Source organism: Amia ocellicauda, chromosome 22 (assembly GCF_036373705.1).
Source record: "Amia ocellicauda isolate fAmiCal2 chromosome 22, fAmiCal2.hap1, whole genome shotgun sequence".
In the NCBI taxonomy this organism is placed as follows: Eukaryota; Metazoa; Chordata; class Actinopteri; order Amiiformes; family Amiidae; genus Amia; species Amia ocellicauda.
Window position 1 is genome coordinate 5,906,936 of NC_089871.1, and position 23,795 is coordinate 5,930,730.

Here is a 23,795-nt window from a genome sequence, read left to right on the forward strand (position 1 = left end):
TCAGGAGATTGTCTTGACCAGGACCACACCCCTAAATGCATTGAAGCAACTGCCATGTGATTGGTTGATTAGATAATTGCATTAATGAGAAATTGAACAGGTGTTCCTAATAATCCTTTAGGTGAGTGTGTATATATATATATATATATATATATATATATATATATATATATATATATATATGTATACATACACAGTACTGTGCAAAAATTTTAGGCAGGTGTGAAAACATACTGTAAAGTAAGAATGCTTTCAAAAATTGACATCCTAACAGATTATATTTATCAATTAACTATGCATAGTGAGTGAACAGAAGATCAAATCAATATTTGGTGTGACCACCCTTTGCCTTCAAAACAGCATGATTTGGCCATGAGACAGTACCAAGATGCAGTTTTCATGTTGTCATTACACACACAAAATGTATAATGAAAGAAAAATCCACACGCAGGCAAGAAAAAAAGGAGTAGAGGATTTTCAGCCAGTTGGTTTCAGCACCACATCTCCCGGGACAGCTCCACTCTCTCTCTCTCTCTCTCTTTCTCTCTCTCTCTCTCTCTCTCTCTCTCTCTCTCTCTCTCTCAGGAAGCCCAACTGGTCTTTTGTTCACCCTTTATATTCAGCCATAGAAATGCGTTGCCATAATAAAGAGAAAACTACCTCAGTCGGCTCCAGAGACTCACTAATTATCTAATTAGGCCCAGACAGAAGCTATGTTGTAACTGGCCCTGTCATATCCATGCCTTCACAGAACAGCGTGTCTCGTTAAAACCCTCGTGCACACGGATGATCGCAAAGTGGTCCATAAGGTTGTGGAAAAAGATAGAGCAGGCTTCTGGGAATGCCACAGATTACACTGCCCATGCTAATGAAACATCGTGTTTCAAGCCCAGGCAGGAAGCGTTTGCATGGAGAGTGAGTTTTGAAACAAGCCCAAGACTCAGAATTAGGCTGTGATTTCTGAGAGAAGGAATATATGAAAGGAGGGAGGCCGGGGGGAGGGGGAATTGGTGTTAGAGGAAGCTCGATTACGGTCAGCTCAAATGCAATTGTATAATGTCATCCTTGTATAACTGAAACAACACAGGTTTATTGTGCCACTGACACGCTATCATTGCAGGGGAAGATTGGAGGCACAGTGGAAAGTGATTCCCACAATTTGTTTTTGTGCTTTTCCTTTTTTCCTACTGCTTTTCTGCAAACCGTGTTTGTTGTTGTTTTTTTTGCATAGTTTTCCTTCTGAATTCAATTGATCCTGATTGAGGCCTTTGTGTGTGTCATTTTTCTATCTCTCTCTCCTCCTCTCTTCTCCCACCTTTATGGTTGGGGAGGGTTCTTGCTAAACCTGCCATCACAGAGACTAGACTATGGGTTTTGTATTTTCGCCTCTGGGTAGCGGCCGAGGAACGCATACTCAGATCTCAGATGAAATAACAGGAATGCTGGACCTCAGTGCAGATCTACACTTTTCATTGAATATCAGAGCCTTATCATCCTGCCATAATTCCTCAGTGCAAGTAGGATACATCTTTTCATTGGGGCAAATTTAAATAATATGCTTATTATGCTTACAGTAAGAGACATGTCACCTTCAATAAATGCCCCTGCTGTGTCCTACCATGTCCTTATAATGGCAAAGAATGAATATATAGTATACATCTAGTATACATCTCTGGCATCAATTGCCTCCGGGTCTGAGGAGCGTAGTCCCAGATTGTATCTGATGTAGCTGATTTAAATTTGCAGCTTCTAACCCAAAATAAATAGGTACCTCAGTGGATCCTTCAAAGTATGGTCTTCTGTTATGGGTGCTGTATATAGTATAGTAAATGCAAAGAGAAAAGAGTGGTGTATTGTGGGTTAGTTTGGTGTGGAACGACTCAGGTTGTGGTGATGTTATCTCAATGTACCTGAGGCCGGGTTTAGCATACATCAGTGTTTTATGAACTATTCAACACAATTCATTTTTGGATACACTTTCCATTTGCTTGCTGTTAATTCATCCATTAATTCATGTATCACCCTCGTTTAGACATTTTCTCCACACTGCTACCCAACCCATGATGAATACTGATCAGCTACTTACACGGTCCAATTGGAGGAGATTGAACAGAGAGCTGGGAACAAACCAAGTAATTTTAATCATGCTCAATTTACACTGAAATTTGTTGCAGTTTAGAAGCATTTCAAACTCAACTCTCCAAAAGTGTCTTGTTATTATGGGGCCAGCTGGCACCCCTCCAATATTTTTAATGCACCATATTTTTGATATCAACCATTTACTCTCAAACAGCCTGTCCTTTCCTATCCTTTTCATTAAAGCTTCAGACATCCGAAAAAGCAGCCACCTGTGCCAAGTCATGTTATTTTAGAAAGACATGAATGTATCCTACTCCACCAGTTATCAATTACTACCCTTTTCTCCTCCGGGAACACAAATCAAGGTGTTAATCTGATTGTGCAGGACATTATTTGTGCATGTTTAAAGCAAGTTTAAACAAGCTGTTGAAATGATCTGCATTTTCCAGTTATTGATTTGCTGTGTATCTAAACTTATTGCTGAAATTATTCACGATATTAATTATATTTCTTGAAAAGACTTCTCCCTGCTTATTACCAGGAAATGTAGTGAGTATTGAACTGTGCCTTTCTACTCCTTAAAAACAGGCCTATAATACAATATGTAGCAAGAAACAACTGGCTACAGGAAATTCAGTTCCTATAATAGCTTTATGTTTATTACTACACTTGCCATTTTGCATTATTAAAGTTTTGAATTGGCAGCATCCTTGAATGGTAAACTCAGGGACAGTAATCACCTCAGAGTTTGTTATAAAGACACGATTTAATGCCATATAACAATGCAGGTCTTTTCTGGTTGCATGGAGGCTGTGTAAACAAATGACCATATCACAACCCTTCACCATCTCACTGTGGTCAAGTCAAGACCTTTCCTGTGCTGAGGGAGCATCTTACAGTATGATCCCAGATGTAAAACTGGAGCAGTGTGCAAAGGATGCCCTTTATCAGGCCAACAGATTAAAATAAAAAGGGAAGGATAAAAGAGGAAAGAGCATCGTCTACAGGATTGCCTAGCAACACGCGGTCTACATTTTGTGAGTGACTGCAAGGAAACCAAGTGTAGAGGGAATCTGGGGAGCCTGAACTGTGAACAGGAAAGTGAAACCAAGGGCAGATGTTAGCAGAAGCAGCAGGAACATGCGAATGCTTTGAATCTTTTGCTATCTTTGTACTAAAAATGATTTTGCAGTTTGCAGAGACCTGATCAGTTACTCTGCTGAGTCAGTGTAGGACAGTGACATGAACTAATGAGTGATCGTTGACGGTGCCTAACATATCAACACATTTTGATGGTTACTGAGCTTAAACAAAGCTACAGCTATCCTTTAATGAGGTACAGTAACAACCATTAGGAACATATATTTGACCTTAGAAAAATAATTGTACATGGTTGGCTATTTTAATTTCACATTATTTTTTCTTTCTTTGACTGGTTGATTTTCTTTATATTCTCACCTATTTTTGAAAGGTGCACTCTTCAGTTCCACCCCTGGGGATATCATGTAAATAACATAAATGTTTTATTTTTCATGTTGAAAAAACAAACAATACATTTCAATGGCAAATGTCCTACTAAGGGCCTCCTTCTTAACAAGTGGCCTACAAACCCAATTGAGTGATGCTGAAACATTGCACTAATATATTGTTGTGACATACGCTGTTTGTTAAGTCTTACTTATCAGCAAATAAGCAGAGATAGCTCCAACCCCTGATCAATTGAATTGTGACTCTTTGTTATTAAATGTGACAAAGGTGTAATTTTCACAATGTATTCTTATGGGGCTTCCTATTTTCAAACAACGAATTATGCCCAAGATCTATTGATTTATTCTAAATTACCAGTGACTTTTTCCAATGTGGGAGTTTCAGATTTCACTTATAATTGCCTTGCATTTAACAGGTTTATTTCTCTTTGAAATGCATCAGCCCTGGTTAGTATTAGGGGGGCGGGGTCACTAACAAGATGTGATGCAACCTGGTGCTGAATGAGAAGCAAGTCTTGTAACAGAGACAGCTGGGATTTATTTAATTAATAACTGAAATTAGAGCTGTAGAGGGTGATGTAAAATGCAAATACTTAATCTTAATAATGTGAAGGATATAGAAAAGTAATTATGTTTTTTCCTGAAATATTCTTCGGTTGACCTTTAAATAGCCATTTGTTTGCTATTCTCACACAGGCACTTTCCATGTGTCCTGTTCAGGGTCTGAATCCCTTCAGAGATAAAAGGAAATAAGGGCCGAAGAAACCTCAAGGCCTGGATTGAGAACAAAGGCAGAATCATTCATGGCCTATGCTGGGTAAATCATTATGTGCAGCTCTGTACAGTAGAGAACCCATGGATAGCTGTAGACTATTATTATACATTTAAAGTATTAGCAAAGGAGTTCAGTGACGGGTCTTCTCAAGAACTGGTCCCCACAGCGCTTAGACATTTATTAGAGTAACATTGCCTATGCAGATTTTCTTGTGGTCTGTGACATCTTGAGATTCAGCATCCGGCAGAGTGGGAATCCGTCGTGAAACAATTTGTCATCGAGGCTCCTTCAGCAAGTATTCAAAGCTCGGCTTATCACAACACCCTTCTGATGGTACAATTTGGCAGATGTCAATTAATCTTGTTCCCAGATAACGTGCAGGTGATATATGAAATTGTTTTCCCCACTGCCGATGTTTGCTGTTCAACATTCGCCATGCGTTGGGAGTTCGATTTTCTCTAGTGTGTCCCCATCCAGTCTCCAGTTTAGGTGTCGCCTGAGCGCGGGTCATCATTCTTCTCGAATGACACCGCTGTGCCTTGAACGTTGTCTTCCTAGTGAATAAATCTCTTTGTAATAAGTCTGATGTCAGTTTGTGTATCGGTGCGTGCATGTGAATGCATGCGTGTGTGTGTGTGTTTGTGTCATTCTGTAATAGAATAGTGTGTGACTGAATAGCTTCTCAGTTTGAATACCAGCAGAAATAGCTCTGCTGAAGGACAATAGGTGTTCATGTTACAGAAAGGGATTTTCATTCAGATACCATCCCTCAAGATGATTTGCCTTCTACAGCACTATACATTTACACAGATTTAGGCCACTCGCTTTTCTCCCAGGAATTGCTTCCTTCAGCACTCCAGTCCTGTATTATATGGATGGTATGAACATGGGGGGGGGGGGGGGTTCCTTTGTAGTCAGTGAATCTGCCATTTCATTCTGAGAGTTTCTCATTCTGTTAATTCAGTCTCCCATAGGTTATCAGCTGAACCCTACTGCTCTTTTAATTAATGGTACGCCAGTTTGTGCCAACAGAAGAGCAGGTACAAACCATGTAATACACTGAAGATTTTTTTAATTTCTTAAAGACCCACTGTTTTCACATTCGTACAGGGTGACAGAAGTAGGCCTGTGTTTCGAATATTTAACAAAAATGCCCACAACACTATTTAAACGTTTAGTCAGGGAAAATGTGGCGGCATTCGTTTGATTATTTCTAAAACAAAAAGCAGTATTAAAGATCATGTGAAATTCAGTTGATTTACCCCAATGCTGTAAGTTATGAGTGGAAATAGAGAATAGATTTGTCCATGCCATTTGGTTGCACTGTAAATGTAAAGATGATGTGATTTAAATGTTAAATTGAGCTGATTTCATCAGTGTTTCTCATTTCTAGGGCTGTCTCCTAAGGTTCAAACGTTCGAAGGTTCGTTTAGTCTCCAGACCTTCTGAGTTTTTTTTTCTCTTGTTGAAAAAAATTGATAATGTTTGAATACTGTAACGTGCCATGGACCAAATAACTGTTAATGGCTTATAGGTGGTGTGGAGGGGAGTAGTGTAGAGAGAGGGGATAAAAGGTTCTTGGCTGAAGATTGAAGAATGAGTCAGTATGGGTGTGTTCAGTCCCAGAGACCTGGGTGTGCTGCAGTAATAATAAATACAATGATTTCTTGTTGCACCCACAATGATAAGTTGGGTCTACTCCTTGGAACCCCTCGCAAGCATTACAAATAAAAATCAAATGTTTTAATTTAGATAGTGGGACATCTGAAGTGTGGTTTAGTATTGTAACACTTCAGATGTCCCACTATCTTAAATAAAAATGGCTGGATATAACTAAAATTCGAAAACGTCATAAAATGCCCCTCAATTGCCACTGTTGTGTCAGCAGACATTTGGACAGGATTCAATTTAAACAATGTCTTTTGAAAATATACAATTACACTAATAACATTTTCTTCTTCTGAAAGAGCATTATCTCCCAGCATGCCTGTGGACCACTTTATTCTGTTTATTGTTTCTTTATCCACGATATTTTCAGCAAAGTGTTGTGCAATATAATAAAAACGTAAAACAAAAGAAAATGTTTTTGCTCAATGCACATAGAAGACCCCCAAAAAGCTTAATGTAAATTTGCAACTAAAAATTGGTATATCACGGAGGAACAAACAATCTCCGCGATCATTTTACCAACGTAAGTTTAAATTATTATGCATTATTTATTAGGCTTAATGGGTCAATCACATAGAACTAAAAGCAGCACACTAACTGGCGATGATCCCATGGTTAGTATGCAGCTCTGTACTAACTGCAAGTTCATTGAAAATAAACCAATTCATAATAATAATAATAATAATCATAATCATAATCATAATAATATACAGAAACAAAATTTATCTTGACAAACTCTGAACTGTAGAATGGACTATTTTTATTATAGGTAACCTAAGGTTACTATTTTTAATAAGGTGAACCTTCGATGGTAAAAATTGACACTTTGGGACAGCCCTACTCGTTTCCTTGCCTTGCAAGAGAAGTGTTCAGTAATTTATTCCTTTTTGTGAGAAAGTCACAGTAAATGATGGATTTAGTCTGGATAGTGTCTTGGACTAAGGCTGGTTTTGAAAGATGCTTACTTGTGAAAGAGCCATTGAGATGTGATTTGGTCTGTGTAGTCTGACACCTCTTGTTCTTGTTCTCTCTCTCCTCTCCTGGACCAGGTACTCTGAGGAAGAGATCAGACAGAAAGTGGGCACCTTTCGGCAAATGCTGATGGAGAAGGAGGGAGTGATCACCCGGGAGGACCAGCATGGACACCCAATGTAAGAACTGCTCTCTGATATCACAGTCCCAAGATGTAGTTGTAGCTCACTTGTGGGACAGGGAAAGTATAGATTAGATTAGATTAGGGGATAGATTAGAAAAAACATCTTCCTTAGGCTGTTTAATTCAGTTTAAATGTTAACCGTTAATTCACACCAGGCATTACTTGCCAAAGGATACAGTTTCTCTCCACCATTATCAATACAAATGATGGCGTATTCACCAACCGGAGGGGCAGAGTTTTCCTATGAGGTGTAACAACTCAGCTGCCCAGACACAGCCGCGGCTCCTTTTTGCGTTGATGCCAGATCCTTGCTCAGTCGTGTGGTGGAGTATGAGGGGGGGAAACGCATTATGATTGAATTTGTCCTCTGAGTCCACTGTTAATAATACGTGTCTCAGAGGACAAGTTTCTATCTAACAACATCATTTTCAGCGAAGAAAACAACAACTTGTTTTCTGAACAATTTTGATTAAAGGTGGGGATTGATATGAGGCTTTAGGAGCTTAAGAGCTACTGACTGTATTTCTGTTTCTTTTCAGTTATTAACACTTTACAGAAAGTTTGATACAGAATGTTTGTTAAAGATATATATACATAAGTATGATGATGTACAGAGGTGTGAGATTTATAACTTGAAAGCATTTTATTTCTGCAGGTGTTTATTTTTTAATCATGTCTGTCTGGAAACTGTACCCTTTGTCGCCTCGAAATTCTGGGGGTCACAAGAACTATGCAAATCAATGAGGTGTCTGAATAAAACTCACGACACACAAATGAGGAATAATATGCAGTGAAACCGAACAATTGCAGGCGCCACTCACGTCTCCTAAAGATGCACAAATTGTAATGCTCAATGAGAGAACATTACTGAACGTAATAAAATATGCCAGCAAGGAAGAGGGGGATTGTTGGAAAGTAATTTACTGATGGCAAACAAGGACTAAATGTCCCAATGTTTGTGGCACAGATTGTACAACAGATGGCCTAGGTTTTCTCTTAACTGTTGTTCAGTGTTTTTCACAAGAAATTACTGTTTTCAACCATTATCCAAGAGAGTGTCTTACTCAGTATGCTCTTTGTGAGCTTTCGTTGGGGATTTTGAGAAGCTTATGAATCTCCTTAACAGTTTTCTGTGAACTGCACACACCCCACACAATATGTCTACATTTACCAGACACTTTACAGCTATCCAAAAAAACAAGTGGGGTGTGTTTATTGTGTGGAGTTTTGTGCGTGTGAACGTATGCATGGATCCCTGTGTGTTTGTGTCCACCTGCATCTATGTATGTGTGTGCGTTTGCAGGCATGTGTCTCACCACCACCTCAAATCTTGTGAGAGCGAAATTATGAGTTTTCGCATCAGAAACAGGAGAGCATGAAATGCGACGGCCGAGCGGTGAACTCTCGGTATGCAGTTGACGTTTCCCGGGACGTTTGCAGAGGTGACCATTTGAAGGTTCGCTTGATCTGGGTCTGTCAGCTTCATATTAATAATTTATCACTTACTGCTTCATCAATCTGACTCTGAAAGCAATGGGGGACTCCAGTTACTGTACTAATTAGCCCTGCGAAGTAGTCAAAAGTTACAAATGCTACACAACGAGAGGGACGATGACTAAGGCCTTTGCTGATTAAGTTGAACAATTTAAAGGCATTCAAATTCATTCACTTCTGCAAGGGGGGGCATAATTGTCAGATGGAGATCACAAGATACGTTTGTTTTGATTCATACCTTCAGTGAGATGCTGCATTAATAAGCTTAACTAGGATATGTATTTGTATTTTGTGGAGTTTTGGGGTTAACTCACATAAGTACATTGGATGGAACTAGTTTTTTACCTGCATTTGTTTGGAGCTTCTGCTGTCATTCAAGTTTAGTTTGAAATTATTTAACTAGGTAGCTAGCTGTACAAAGCCCTCAGGAAATCCTAATCAAACAAGGAACATATCTGCGGTGAAAGCAGTATTTTATGTAATATTAGCCCTTCTTGTTAATAATATTGAAGTGTGCTTTCTGACACATATTTCTAGAGGGAAGAGAAATCTTTTCTCCAGTGCTATTTTTGTGTTTACTTTATGAATATTTCAACAGCAGGCCTCAGCAATTCCTGAAATAAATTAAAAATTCCCTGCTTGTTAAGGCTTGGATTAAAATGAGCCTTAATGTATAAAGAGAAACTGTGACAAGTCAAGATTAATGAACTCACTCTTAATATGGAAAGGATTTTTATTTTTTATATATGTACGTGCATATGAGTAACAAATGTGTATTATTCGATAATAAGGGGGAAAAAAACAGTAACACTGTGGCACAGCTAGGCACCTGAAGCCCCCCCCCCTCCGGGGAGACCAGAGGTGCAGTATCTCAGCGGCACATTTGTGGAAATTTCCGTCACAGTGCAGCAGCCTGTCCCCGTTTTAAGCACCGGCCCGGGGGGATTTTCCCGAGCACTTCAGGTTCCTATAGAAGCAGAAGAGCTGGAGCGAATTTGCTACAGTGGAAGAGAGAGAGAGGGAGGGAGCAATTTCCCTGGCCAGGGTGCTGTCTTTGCATCGCAATTAACGTCACGTATCTCTTCCTGACAACCGAGTTGAGAGAGAGACGGAGAATGAGGAGGTAAAACTGCATCACATTGCTGGAGCATCCTTACTTTGTCTGAATCGGGCCTTAGGCATGCATTTTCCCCGAAGAAGGCTTGTGAGTCATTGTTAATGCTTGGGGGAAGGGGGGGTCATTACACAAACAAGGGGCAGAACAAAGTACCCAGGGAGGAATAGAGGACATTTGCAGGCATTTTCGCTCTCTCTTTAGCCTCCTCTCTCTCGTCTGTAGGCAGAGCTTCACGCCTAGAAATTCACTCACAAAGCACGCCAGCTGGGTCGCATTGCTGCCGGATTTTATTAAGTGTTTGGTTTTCCTCGTCGCCCCGCTTTCATTTTCTGTGGTCTTTTCAGTGAGTACACGAGAGAAAGACACTTCCGATGGCAAGCAGATGTTCTTCCCAGTGTGAGGAAAGCATCTGGGCGCTGACTGTGCGTTGCCCCCCGTGCAGACTGTAACAGCACTATTTAACCGTGATGGAAATGAACTTTCTGCTGTGATTTATTTTTTTCTAAACCAATGCCAATGCAATACAATGCGAAGATCGGTGTCGCTCTCCTGCCGTGCAATGTATTAGGTTTTTTCAACATATGTCAGTTCACACAGCACTGTTGTATATACCCTTGACTGCGGCATCGCTATAACTGCTCGGATAATTTGTGTACTTTTTCAGATTTTCAATATCAAACTCTGCCACCAGCTTATTGAAATGGCAGAGTGTTTTAGAGCAGTTATGGTAGAGAAAAAGCAATCAACGTGACGATTGAAACATTGTCTTTTTCTTTCTTTCTTTTTTCTTTTTTCTTTGTTCATAATGGCCTGGTGTTGATATGTTTTTTTGTACTCTCCAGTCAACCATAAACCTTTCTGTTAATACATTTAAGAATGAGTTCCTTTCTTTAAAAAAATGGAAACCAAATACTCGAACATAAAAATACACAGGGTGGCCACGTTTGTATGGAATTCGTTTGTGCTCAAATCTGTCTTGTTGAGAATGCGTATTGTATAGAGAGTTCGATAAGGAGCTGGAGACAGACACAAGGCACACAACCAGCTTTTCTTTTCATTATTCTGGACCATAAGATAGAGGTGGACAAAGTCCCTAGATTCTCAATTATAATACTGAAAACAAAACCTCCTTTCATGCTGTGAGGCAGAGACTGTAATTTCAACACAGGCAGTTCTGAAGTCTGAGGGAAGGAAAGAGGGGGGAAAAAGACATCAACTTTCCCCACAGCAGTCGGTCAACTCCTGCAGTAGTTTCCATTAAGTGAGCTGCAGAGGGCCTGTATCTGCTGAAACCCATCATCCCAGGCAATGTAATGGGAAGCCTGATCCACCTTGTATGGTTCTACGTAGTTCGAGACGTGCACTGTGACCAGGAGCAACCAAGCGGCGGCTCGGGGTTGGTTGAGTTCCTAATTTCATGACTTAATTGGGTCCCCAGTTCCACCAAAACTCTCAGCCGATCTGTAAGACATAGAAGTTTAACTTTTGCTGGACTTGCCCATGCCCTGCATTCCCTTTTTTTTCACTCAGGCACGACCTCCGGGAGAGCTGTTCCTCTCCCTGTCTTTGCGTGTGGCGTGCTCCGCGGGGTTTCAAACAGCGCTGGGATACTACATCAGATGTTCCTAGCGGATTCAAAGTCCATTATAATGGATAATTGCCCAAGTGCCCGGAGAAAGAGATGAACTACCGCACGCTCGGAAATATAAGACAGACCAATTTATGCAAGGAAATGACAAAAGAGACCAGAAAGGAGAATATAGGGCAATTGATCTCTGGCAGCAATTCAAGTCTGGCTGCTATGAAGTCATTCCCCCTTGGACATGAAAATAATATATAAAAGGCTAACCTGCAGAACCTGGTGTGCACTTTATTGGAAAAAACAAATGGGGCTGTTTCTGGTAATTTCAACCCTGAAGTGAGCTGCAGTGATTATATATCACAGGCAGGCCAGGGACACCAAACTAATGAAGGACCCACACAATTTATTGTCCAATCTAACACTGTGCTGTGGCATGCAAGGCTGATTATGTTTAATTAAGTAAAAGTACAGAGTTGTTTTAAACAAGACTTTATCCTTAATATATACAGAATAGTATAAGATGATATTTCTTAAAAACCTCCCTCCACTGGTAACTGATTGTACCCAGAGACCACGTGCCCTGGAAAGTTTATTTTTTCTTCACGAATGGCTTCATGAGTTGCCAGTCCGTACTGTAATATTTTTTATAACCGCACGCTGCCGGAGTTAATGGAATTTTATAGTGAGGGCCCATGTCACAAACATGGGAGTGTAACCAAGTGGTTGGAGTATAATAGCTTTGCAAACATTTCCCAGGCTGACCCCTATCCCATAACGCACCTGTGGGACGAGTTGGACTGGTGACCATGGAGGCAGACGCCTCTCTGTGTGTTTGGGAGAGGTGCCGTGTTCCTCCTGTTGTCTGTCAAATAGAGTTATTCAGTCATTACGGCCAACGGAGGCTTTATACTGAATCCAGGTGTTTTTTTATTTTTCATCGCAAAGCCATTCGGTAATGTCATGTATCTGTAAGTGGTTTTTTTTTTTCCCCACAATGTCTGTAGTGCAGCTAACGCTAAAGGCTTTGTGGAAGTGTGTGCAGCAGACCTTAACCCTAGCCTTTTCATCCGGTTATGGCCACGGAACGTTTCTTGTCACAGGGGCATTCATCTCAATCAGCCACATTTGTGGTGGGGGGGCTACACAGGGAATCGGACATTGATTGCAGAATGAGACACGGCGACATTTACAGTCGTGATCTGATACACAGGTTCCACGCCATTCTCTTTGGTCCACGAAATGCCATTATGTCTGTGTGTGTGTGTGTGTATGAGGGGTTATCAAAGCTGCATGGCTCATGTGAGTAATATGCTCCTGTTAGCCCCCCCCCCCCGTTTCAAACATCAGAGGAAATGTCAGCTGTGACTAAAAGTGTCAGCGTTGGATCGTCAGGAAACGAACAGGGCCTTCTGGGCTTGTCTGTGGCAGTGAATCATCGCACCACAGGCCTGTAAGATATTCACTGCTAATTAAATCACCACTGAGAGCCAGCCATCCTGAGAGAAAGGAGAATAAAGACTCCGCCTTTCATTAAATGTGCTTTGTGCCCCCCCCCCCATTTCTAAGACTGCACATACACTGCGTTGCTCGGCTTCCCCCTCCCATCTTACAGAAAGATGTTGCATCTCATCAGGTTCAAATAAAGCTCGCGTTGTGAATACTGCGAGTCAATTAACTGACTAATTAAGAGATTCCCTGGCTTGGCAAAAAAAAAGGTCAGAGGCCCCCGCGGTGGTAATTGTGCTGCATGTTAGTGCTTCAGATTGCGTTAGATTGCTTCACTCCCGGGGTCAGCCAGGGAGGGAAGAGGCTAATGCTGTAAACGCAGAACACTGTCTTGTGTAAACCTGCAAGAGAATGTGTAGTGTTATTCTCATCAGTGTGTGTGTGTGTGTGATTATCTGTGTCTCAATGTCTCTGCCTGCATGTCTGGTTTTCTGTTTGTCTCCATGTCTCTGTATCTGTATGTCTGTTTCTGTGTGTCTCCGTGTCTCCATGTCTTTGTGTCTCTGTGTTTCTGTGTGTCCCTGTGAGTCTCTGTGTCTGTGTGTGTGTGTGTGTGTGTGCCCATGACTGTGCGTACCTCCCAACCTTCATCACCCACTGTGACAAATTATTTAACCTCGGCAAATCGCACCGCTATTACAAAGCCTCACCAGAAGGTCAGGCCTGTGCGTTGGCAGCCGCCCTGCGCCGCACTGTGCTCAGCCACTGAGAACGACACTTTCCTTTCCAGCACAAACAAAGCAATTAAGAAACTCCCCGCATCTCCCGACGAAACTGGACCCCAGCTCTGGACCCGTTTCAATTGGACATCCTAGATGGGTGGCTTTGTTTTCTTGGGGCTGGAAGCAAAATGGAAACTGAGCTTTGCTAATGTTTTCGGTTATTACGAGTCCTAGATCAAACTAAACTATCCCCCCCAACGCCTCTTTGAAAGCTGTAAGCTGTAAAAGCTGAAGCAGATACACATCCCTCACCATGTGTGTGGCGATGGATTATGTAAGGCACACAAACCGCCTAGTGTAAATCACATTATCACAACTCCCTCCACTGCATTCCCCAGTTCAGCAAAGGCAATGCGCTCTAAATACGGGACCATATCAATGTTTGTCTGCACACAAATTAATTTCACAAAAAAGGTAAGTGAAGGTTCAGAACATGCTGGGCCTCAGACCGGTTCGCTGTCGAGTTGTATGGGCTCATGGACTTCAGTGGTTGCTTTGTGTCTCCCTCGCAGGATTAATCACGGGGGTGAGGAGCACAGAGAGGACCTGAGACTGGCGGAGGGATATGTGGAGCAATGCGATTGTCATGGCGACTGCTATGCGAGGGAATCTGTCAGTCGCGCTGATTACAGGTAAGCCAGTCCTCCAGACGCGGACAGCTGCACCCTGAAGATACCACAGCAAGGACAACGCAGCCCGGACCTTGGGCAGATTCACCCAGACCTGCACTGCTCTTTATTTACAGCACTGCTGAGTTTATATTGATTTACTTCGTTATTTTATATAAGCACCACCCTAAGGACACCAGCTATTGTTTATGTGCTCTACATTTAAGATCGCATTGCTTTCATATCACTGAGTAATACAAAAATGTATATGTTGGTTGGTAAGTATTGTGACACATTTCTCTAGCGTTTTGCTCTTTAATATAAATGCAGATGAGACTAATTTAAAATAATTCAGGGTATACGACCTCAAGTTCCATCGAGTCTCCCCCACGGCCGCCACTGTTCCTCTGTGCCAAAAGTAGGCCTGGCTGTTTATAGTAAGGAGGTGTGTAGGATACATAGGCAAGGATGAGCAGAGATTCTGTTTATTTCTCAATCCCTGCCATTCACAAGTTACAGCCCCAGTGTAGGAAGACGTAGGGAACATCCTTTTATACAATCCCATTGAACTGTATCCTGTGTATAGCAATACGCAACCTATTTTTGGCGTATTTGTGCACATGACTTATGCGCACGACTACGAGCCCACAAAACTAACAGTGAATCAGACTGACGGGTTTATTGGGGGGCATCCACTGGATCTCTCTACACTTCTTTCCCAAGTGAAGAGACCATCGCAGCGGCATTTGGCTACTTTTATAGAGGACTGAAAAAGGAGTAGGCCTTCGTTAAGCTCACAGTCATGCATTTACAACCTCCAACACCACCTCCACTCCACATGCCAATCTGCATTACGAGTCACTGCCATAGACATCTCTCGCTCTCTGGCTATGAGACACTTGGGTGTTTTTCCTCCTCTCTGTCAGAATGAAGAGGAAATCAAGCAGCTCTGCCTCACCCCCTCCCAAGAAACGAAAGAAAAAGAAGTCCGGACGCAGGAGAAGTCGGTGAGTTTCCCTAGCGAGAGAGATGTCTGTGCAGGAATCATAACGAGTCTGCTTTGGAATTGGGGAGGGGGAGGATGCATGTTTGAAGGGAATAAAAATAAAACAACATCACTCAGACACCTACTGATGTGCTCCACCAATCTCTTTATTTACCCCGGAGCAACGTGTAAAGGTCAGCGTATCTATCTATCTTCCTTGCAACGAAAAAGAAATGCGTCAGTATGGACTTGGCTGATCAGTATCTCATAACAGTGGGAATGGATGCAGCGGCAGGGAGTCGAGCTCATACTGTCCTCCCTGTCGTGAGGAATCAAAACAATGCACCGGTGACACTGACAACCATGTCAGCGGTGTTAATTAACAGCTCTTCAATGACACAGGTGGTGCAGCAGAGAGATTTAGACTTGTAATGAGCACGGGAGATAACATTAACATCCCATAATAAAACGTGAACCTGCTGCTGGAGCCCCCAGTCACGTAATATTCTGCCAATAAATCAATACACTTTCACCAGGTGATGTTGGCTTCTCTTACTGTTCTTGTTAGGGGAATATATATAGTGTATATAACAATACCGGTCTCACAGACTCTGTCTAAATAAGGTCTCTGGTTTGTTCCTAGTTTTGACAGCTCCTCTCCTCCCAGGAAAGAAAAGAAGAAAAAAAGTGGGAAGAAACACAAAAGAGACAGGTATTTATCTTGAACTGTCCAACAGGAGCCCCACTCTTCGTGGAGAGGGGCGAGGAAGTGTGGTTTTCGTTTTGTTAATACATGACAAGGGTTTTCTTCTTAATGTTTAAAAGCCTTAGCGACAGGGTATCAAGCTTTTTTTCTGAAATGCAGTGTCTGTTACCTTGTCTGTTATCTCGGCTTCAGACCAGAGGTGTTATTGAACTGAGGCGAAGGGTTAAACTGTTAAACTAAAAACATATAAATGACATCTAACGCTAAGCAAAGATGTTGGGCAGTGAAGCTTTTTTTTCTAGGAGGTGTTTTCCTGCAGTGTCATCTGTGTTCATTATAATAACCATAACCCCGGAGCATCTGTTAGCTGAATAATCAGTTCCCTATTAGTATTCCAGCACATTCAGTGAGAAATAAAGAAATCACAAGTCCTTATTACATTTTATCAGATCTGCTGAGTGTCAGGCTGCTGGGGTGATGGCAGTCTCTTCAAGACAGAAATCTGCCCCTCAAAAAAGGAGCCTGTTCTCCTTCTGTTTGCGTTGCACAAAGCCTCCTTTCTGGCATACCGTAAGCCACTAATCATCGTGTGTTTAGAGGCGTCAGCACAAAGAGGGACAAACCGAGAATAAAGGGAGCTAGTTCAGCAGTGTTGACGTGGGTATGTACAGGCCCGGAGTGAAGACGGATATCGTAATAGCAGTAAGCAATTACAAACCCGGGATCGCATCACCCATACGCGGGGCTCGGGGGATAAACGCATCTCTGTGCAATAAATGGGCCAGCAGGTGGGTTATAAAATGAACAAAAAAAATGCTGAGTGTCATCTTTCTTCCCTTCCTTTCTTTCTTTCTCCCCCCCTTCCTTGCTTTTGCTCAAACAAAGTGGCACTGCACTGCAGATGTTGTGTTGCAGATGTCCGTGAATGAATAATACACGTGGGGGAGGGGGATAGGAGGCATAGCACAAAGGTAACAACACTGAGACACATTTCTCACAAAACTCTCCAAGAAGAGACAACCACAGCCACAACAACAAAAAGTTTTGCTGCGATGCATGTTGTGAATTTGTGAAATGTGCCTAGTGTCACTTGCCTTCGGAGTGACTTCAGTCATTAATCTAGAAGACTGTATGTCCGGTGCTCCAATTATTGAGTGAGTTTCTCGATTAATACAGCTTCTATGTTGATGTATTACTTGTTATGGAGATTCGGTATACACACCCCCGGCTATCCCGTATTCCGGTTAGTGACGCGTGCCGGTTGGTAAGATAGAGGATAATCAACACATACACACACACACTCACAAATATTTGCATATTGTCACGGGAATGTATTTATGACTGCTGTTCTAATGGAGAAAAAAATCTGAAGATTAAGATCATTCCTCACACCCGAGACAAATGTGTGTGAAGAAATTGCAATTTGCAATTTCACAACTCCCTTCTGACGTGTCGAATACTCAAGACCCCAGCTGCAGTGAGAGAGAGAGAGAGAGAGAGAGCCACAGAGGCTTTGAAATCTAATTGCGAAATTGTAAGAGGATTCTACACTTCCCTCTCCCGTCGAAACATATCTGGAGGGAGACAGGTGTAAATACAAAAAACAGATTTTGGTCGAGGGGGGAAGGAATCAATATATATTGGGATTGTAGACATTTGTATTTTTTTGCACATGGTAGGTGAAGAGCATCTTATGAAATTTCTTTACCTTACATTTATTTGACACCAGAGACACACAAGTGTCTGGTGTCACTGTATGTCTGTTGAGAGATTTGGGAAATGTTTTTAAGAAAATAAGATGCTCAATGAGGAGCCCATCACTGGCCACAGCAAACACCATCGCTTCAATCGTTGTGAAACTAGACAAACCTGCCACATCTCGGCAGCCCTTTCCTGAGCAGAACCAACTTTTCAACCTCATTATCTCTGTGTGCTTGTCCTTGGGCCATGGGTGGGAAGCGGTTAAAACTGCAAGAGAGAGAAAAGTACTGAGGTGTTCTTACAGCCCCCAGCTGATCTAATTCTGAGAGCCATTTTCCAAAAAAACAAAGTGCCTTAACACAATTGTGCCAGAGCCACATGTTAGTTTGACAACTTTATTAGTCCGTTTCTTTTTCTTTGCTTCGTTCCAAGATAAATCAAGTTGGCAAGGTTATTTCGTTCTTTTCCTTATTTTATAGTTTTTGTATCTATCTCTTTCTCACTATCACTCTCTCTGTCTATATATATATATATAGATAGATAGATATATAGATAGATAGATATAGATATAAGTAAATATACATATACAAATTCATTGCCCTATAAAATAGCATATATATATATATATATATATATATATATATATATATATATATATATATATATATATATATATATATATATATATGCTATAGAAAGAACAGAGCATCTAATCCCAATGTTTTGTTTTGGCCACAACCAGCACTTTGTCTTCTGCTAAAGTCTGTCATTCAGGAACTAGATAGCCTAGTAGAAAAGGCCTGACTCTGAATGGACAGAAATGGCCTAGGACAAGCTCAGGCATGTGTGCTCTCAGCCTGGAAATGACTGTCAGTGCCCCTTGTAATCAAACTGTCCACTCTCACTGTAGGTCGGCGTCCGGTTCAAGAAAAAAGCGGAGGTACAGGTGAGTACAGAAGCAACCGACTCTAGTTAGCATCCTGCATTGGATCTGCACTGACAAATACTATGTGACCACCTTCCCAACGCCCTCTGGGGCTGCTGTTCATTTGTCCTGCTGAAATGTTTAAGATGCAACATACGCCGTGCTTAAGGTGCTTTAGTACAGACGCAAAAGAGAAAGGCGTCGCTATTATAGTGTAATTTTCTCCTAATCTTTGAAACTCCTTGAGTTTCCACTTCTCTGATCTACCAGTTTGGTCCATTTAGTCTTTTAATGTGTGGTATGTATATATGGATTAACTTAGGGTTCTTGAAGTTGCCCCTATATTGAACATAGTTATACATGCAAAGAAAGGCCTCTTAATTTCAGCTCTAAATGCACATGTACTTACTTAGTTATTTCCTTGGTTTGTTACTGATCTGGGAGTAGTCCTTGGGGTTAACTGTTCAGGAGACATTTCAAGAGTCTGAAGGAAAATAAAGAGTACAAAGCTGGTGGAGTTTTCCCACAACTACCTGTAAAATATTGCACTTGCTACAGAACTTCTGTGGCATACTGGTATGGTTCATTATGGTTCTGATGGTCGTGAAATCCCCGTAGAGATGTCTGCCTGCAGAGCAGTGCTTTGATGTAATATGAGCATCAGGCTTCCATGCACAATTCGTCTTGTGAGCTTTCAAGAAAAACAACTTCTAATTCATGGAAATGTTTTAACTTCTCAGATCCGGCAGCCCGAAAAACAAACATAAAGACAAGAACAAACAAAGGAAGAGGTAAGTCGTTCCTAAGGACCTTCCCCAGTGTGTCTCCTGTGTGGCGAATGTCTTCCTTGCTGATTAGTCATGTCAGGGAGAGTATAGGCTGTGAAAACGCGAAATTAGAAAATGTGGCATTGCTGTATAAGTTGTATTTAACAGATAACATACATGGATGTTTCAGAAAAAAAATTGATTTGATTTGAATGTGTTAGGAAGAAAATTGAAAAAGACATAATTAGAATATGTCTTAATGGTACATTATGTATGGATACAGATGAATGTATACATGTGGTCTTAAGGTTATGGTAATGAAGATACAAGATTAAATATAAGGAAGTTTAATATAAAGAGCTTTGCCTGCTTTGTTGCCTGTGATCTGGGAATTGAAGGTAAGAAAATCCTTACGATTATATGCTGTTTCCTACTGAAAGCAACACTAATCTTTTAAGCATGAATGTTTTACATAGTTAGAAAGCAGTTGGATCTGAGCATTTTGGAAAAGGTCATACAGAAGGTGTCCTCACTCCTCTCACAAGCTAACAATGTACCAAAACACATGTAATATCTTTAATGTTTGAAGAACAGAAAAGTACAGATGGAAGTAATGTTTTAAAACTTGTTTGAAAACCCAATTTGACTTGGTTATAGAAACAAGCAAGCAAAACATACACCTTTGTCCACTTTACACAAGTTATCTTTATCTGTTCATTTTCGGTGCTTTGGGAGAACTGGGCCGTGCGATTAGGCCTCTGGATTTGTCTTTAATTGGCTCTTTTGTGTATGCCCATTAAGAGAAAGCAGGTGGAGAAAATGTGTACATGAGCTTTTTTCTTCTTCTTCTTCTTCTTCTTCTTTTTCCTCTGTTTTTACCTTTCCAGAATCCATTTCTCTCCCTGGCATTTTGAAATTTCAGTCATTGTTGATTTGGTCCTGGTATGAATTAAATCCCTGTAGAAGAATACACCAGTTCTGAGTGAATGTGTGTGTGTACATGTGTGTGTGTGTGTGCAGTGGCCCGAGTTACAATGAGGAATGAGGCTGTGTCCATCCACAGGTCTCCCCTGGACTCGCCTGGCAGGAGGTCCTATCGGCGTGGCAGCTGTTGCAGTTCCCACAGTGCATCTCTGTCTTCGGCCGGCAGCTTGACAAAGTCCCCCAGCAGGTAAGGTTCTTTCTTTCCATTGGACTGTTCCTCTTGGCATATTGTTCCACTTCTATGAGTCACTTTTCCTTCAGTGGTAAAGTCCTTGTCCAGGGAGCATTTTTATTTAAAAAAGACATGCTGCTAATTCTTTTATACCCCTGTTTGAAAGCTGGCATGTGACTATTGCCCTTTGTATCGGTGCAGGATAAAATCAAGAATAAACAAAACAGCAACAACAGACTAATTGGTGTCAGCTGTGGAATATTTGTGAGGTCTTCTTTGGAATATTGGAACATTCTCCGAACTCTTTCTCCCCTCACAGGCCAAACTCTAAGCACAGAGTCGATAGGCACAAGTCCAACTGCACCCCCTCTAGTCGGAGCGGCTCTGCATCGCCCGGTCATGTCCCCAACCCTCCAGCCCTCTGGCAGAATGGCCACCGAGATGGCAGCAAGAACGGCAGGGAAAGCGGGACACACAGCCTCCCAGGGGAGAAATCACAGGATGTATGTATTCTCTTCTATTCCTCTCTCTCTCTTCCCTTTCTGTGCACTCTCTCTTCTTACGTCTTCTAGTTCCACTGCATTGGTTTTTTGACCTTTTTCCCCGGTTATAGCTGTCGCTAGCCTCTCAGCTCCCCGAGTGGAATCTTGTGTTTGCTCTCCATCTCTTCACCATCGCGTTTTTTCGTTGTCACTCGCATCAGAGAAGCATGTGAATATTAATAAATAAGGTAATAAATACAAGTAAACAACTAACAAACTGAAGCAGATTTCAGGATCCCTCTCGGGTGAGAACAGTTTACAAATTTATTCATGTTGCTGCTCATAAAATGAGGGACTAAATTCTTCCTATCGCCCCCTCATTTTAATTTTGTTAATCTCGATTTGAGCAGTGTACAGTTTCAAGCTCCAGGCGGTGTAACAGTCTGGCTTCCGGTGTAATTAATGGTTCGGGATTTCTAGCAATTCATTGAAAGTACCTTTGATTTGCAAGCAGGCATCTCAAAAAGAAAAGGTATGTAAACTTTGACATGTTTTGCCCGCCTGACCGTCCATGGGTCATATTTAAAGTGATTTCCAAGAATGTTGATGCTGTTCTTTGTCTGTTTAGTCTGCTGATGCTTTTTAATGAATATTTGATCTAAATCCTCTTTTGAACTACCCTGACATCAAAAAATACTGATCTAAAATATTCTGATAGAATAGGGCCTTCAGAATCAAGATGATTATGCTAACTCCTCAGAGATGTTCGGATCCAGAGCTGTTGGTTTATAGCACATTAATAAATCTCTGGCTGCTGTCAAAATTTAACACTCTCTGTGTCCATGATTTGTTGAAATGTTTTCTGGTTCTTGCTAATGGCTCTAGCAGCAGTATTTTAAAAACCTGCTTAATGCAAGCTGGGGAAAAAATACAAAATAAATAAAATGTCACTGACTATAGTTCCAATTACATACTTTAACAAAATACAAGAGAAACTCCTAAAGGCACATCAAATATAAAACATGGGCCGCCGATGCTGAAGAACAAGCTCTCATGTTTAGCAAAAGGTAATATCACAGTGTGTGATGTCACTTTTAAGGTGACTGTTTTGTACGAGACAGGCCCAAATCCAACCTCACACATCGAGTGTATTAAGACTAGAGATTATGAAGAAAGCTTACCTGAACAAAGTGGATATCACCTTGTCTCATAACCAGCACTGTGCACACTTCAGAAATACTAAAACCAAAGGGTCCAATAGAAATCCCCCTGCGTGGTTCTGTTCTGTGTAAATTGTAATAAACGGGAATGCTGTGACAAGATATAAGGATTCCTTCAGTGCCTTTCATTTTCTAAATTCACTTAAAGACATTAGGTCTCCTTTATATATACATAGAGAGAGAGAGAGAGAGAGAGAGAGAGAGAGAGAGAGAGAGATCATCCAATTGGTTTAAACATCTTTTGCCTCTTTCACATCACAGCTAGAATGGCTGGTCACTTTAGGAGGCCTTTTGGCCCATTTAACTCATTTGGTTTAGTGCTAAAAAGTAATTGATGCAAGGAATTTTGCCACACTGCTTCTTAAAGGATCTTAGCATGTCTGCTTCAGTATCAGGCACACATGCCTCAGGCCCCACCGACTCTCACAGTTTGGTATTACAAAGTGTGCCAGCCCCTGAGCATGTCTCAGCTCACACAAACCACACACCTGACTGACTTCCCCCAGGTCTGACAGTAATAGGACTCTTTTTTCCTGAAGTACGCTGAGAGGCTACTTTTTAAAAACTGCTAGGCGTGTTATTGTGATGAGGGCACACTGGGAATCCTTGATTTTGTCTTCCATCCCCCGTTTCCCACGATAATCACATCTAAAGGTGCGGACATTGTTTCCACGCATTAAGACAACCCTTTTGGGATTCTTTTTTTTGTGGTGTGTCCATTGCTGTCCCCTCTCCTCCTGTCTACCCTCTGCGGTTTACCGGCAGGTGTCTTTGCCAGGGTCCTGCGCAATACAATTCCCTAGGACTGTATAGTGGCTTTAAGAGTCTTTTGCTCCTTCTTGTCTAAGTTTTTTTGAGAATAAAACAAATAAACAAACTGCTGACCGTGTGATGTTCTTTACCTCATTGTCACATGTCTGGAACTTCCCCCCAGATCACAGTAAGTGACGAAATTTCATACTAAGCTCCCTGGTATCGTATTGTAATGTGTGTCAACTTTGTAGCCGGCTCTCCAAGCTACGCATAGGTTTGATATGATATTGAAAGACTTGAAAATGTTGTACTCCTAAAGGTATGGGCTTTTTGTGTGTCTTTCTTCACATTTAATTTTGTGTTCGTCAACTACACCTAGTAAACAGGACCACCTTTATGTATCAACTTGTGTAGCTAATAACTTGAATGTAAGGTTTAAGGGGGAAAGGAAAGAAACCAAGAAACAAAGAAGGAAAGACCTTTCACAGATGTACGATGACACTAATAGCTCATTTCAACTTGAAACTTTTTTTTAAAGAATGCATTTTCTTACATCACCCAGTTGCATGTTTCTGAGGAAATGTCATTTACTTCCTTATTTTTATTATTGGTTTGTTTCATCCATTCATTTTTATTTTTAATTACTATTGATTTTGGTTGTATTACCAATAAATACCCAAACTTATTTTCTGTCTTGTTTATGTAAAAAGCACTCATATGTTTTGGAACTGGATCAAGTAGGTTAATGGGTATGTGTACTAGATTCTTTTTTAAATTCAGATGTCTGTAAAATATGGTGTGTGCTGCTCTGTAATTACCTCCAGAAGTCCCAGAAGTCAGACAATGATCACGTAATCTTAAGAACAAGACTTCATGTACTTCTATTTGTTGTTTTACCTGCATGTC

General features: G+C 41.2%; 1 protein-coding gene across 2 annotated transcripts in view; it reads left to right on the forward strand.

The window, feature by feature from the left end:
* srrm3 (serine/arginine repetitive matrix 3) overlaps positions 1 to 23,795 on the forward strand; it is a 97,522-nt gene that overhangs the window by 59,589 nt on the left and 14,138 nt on the right. For both annotated transcript variants that reach the window (XM_066695287.1, XM_066695288.1), the window contains exons 3-10: positions 7,059 to 7,160; positions 14,099 to 14,218; positions 15,121 to 15,201; positions 15,823 to 15,891; positions 18,497 to 18,532; positions 19,252 to 19,302; positions 20,342 to 20,449; positions 20,754 to 20,937. In XM_066695287.1, the coding sequence (XP_066551384.1) occupies positions 7,059 to 7,160; positions 14,099 to 14,218; positions 15,121 to 15,201; positions 15,823 to 15,891; positions 18,497 to 18,532; positions 19,252 to 19,302; positions 20,342 to 20,449; positions 20,754 to 20,937 (751 nt within the window). The remainder of the gene's footprint in view (positions 1 to 7,058; positions 7,161 to 14,098; positions 14,219 to 15,120; positions 15,202 to 15,822; positions 15,892 to 18,496; positions 18,533 to 19,251; positions 19,303 to 20,341; positions 20,450 to 20,753; positions 20,938 to 23,795) is intronic.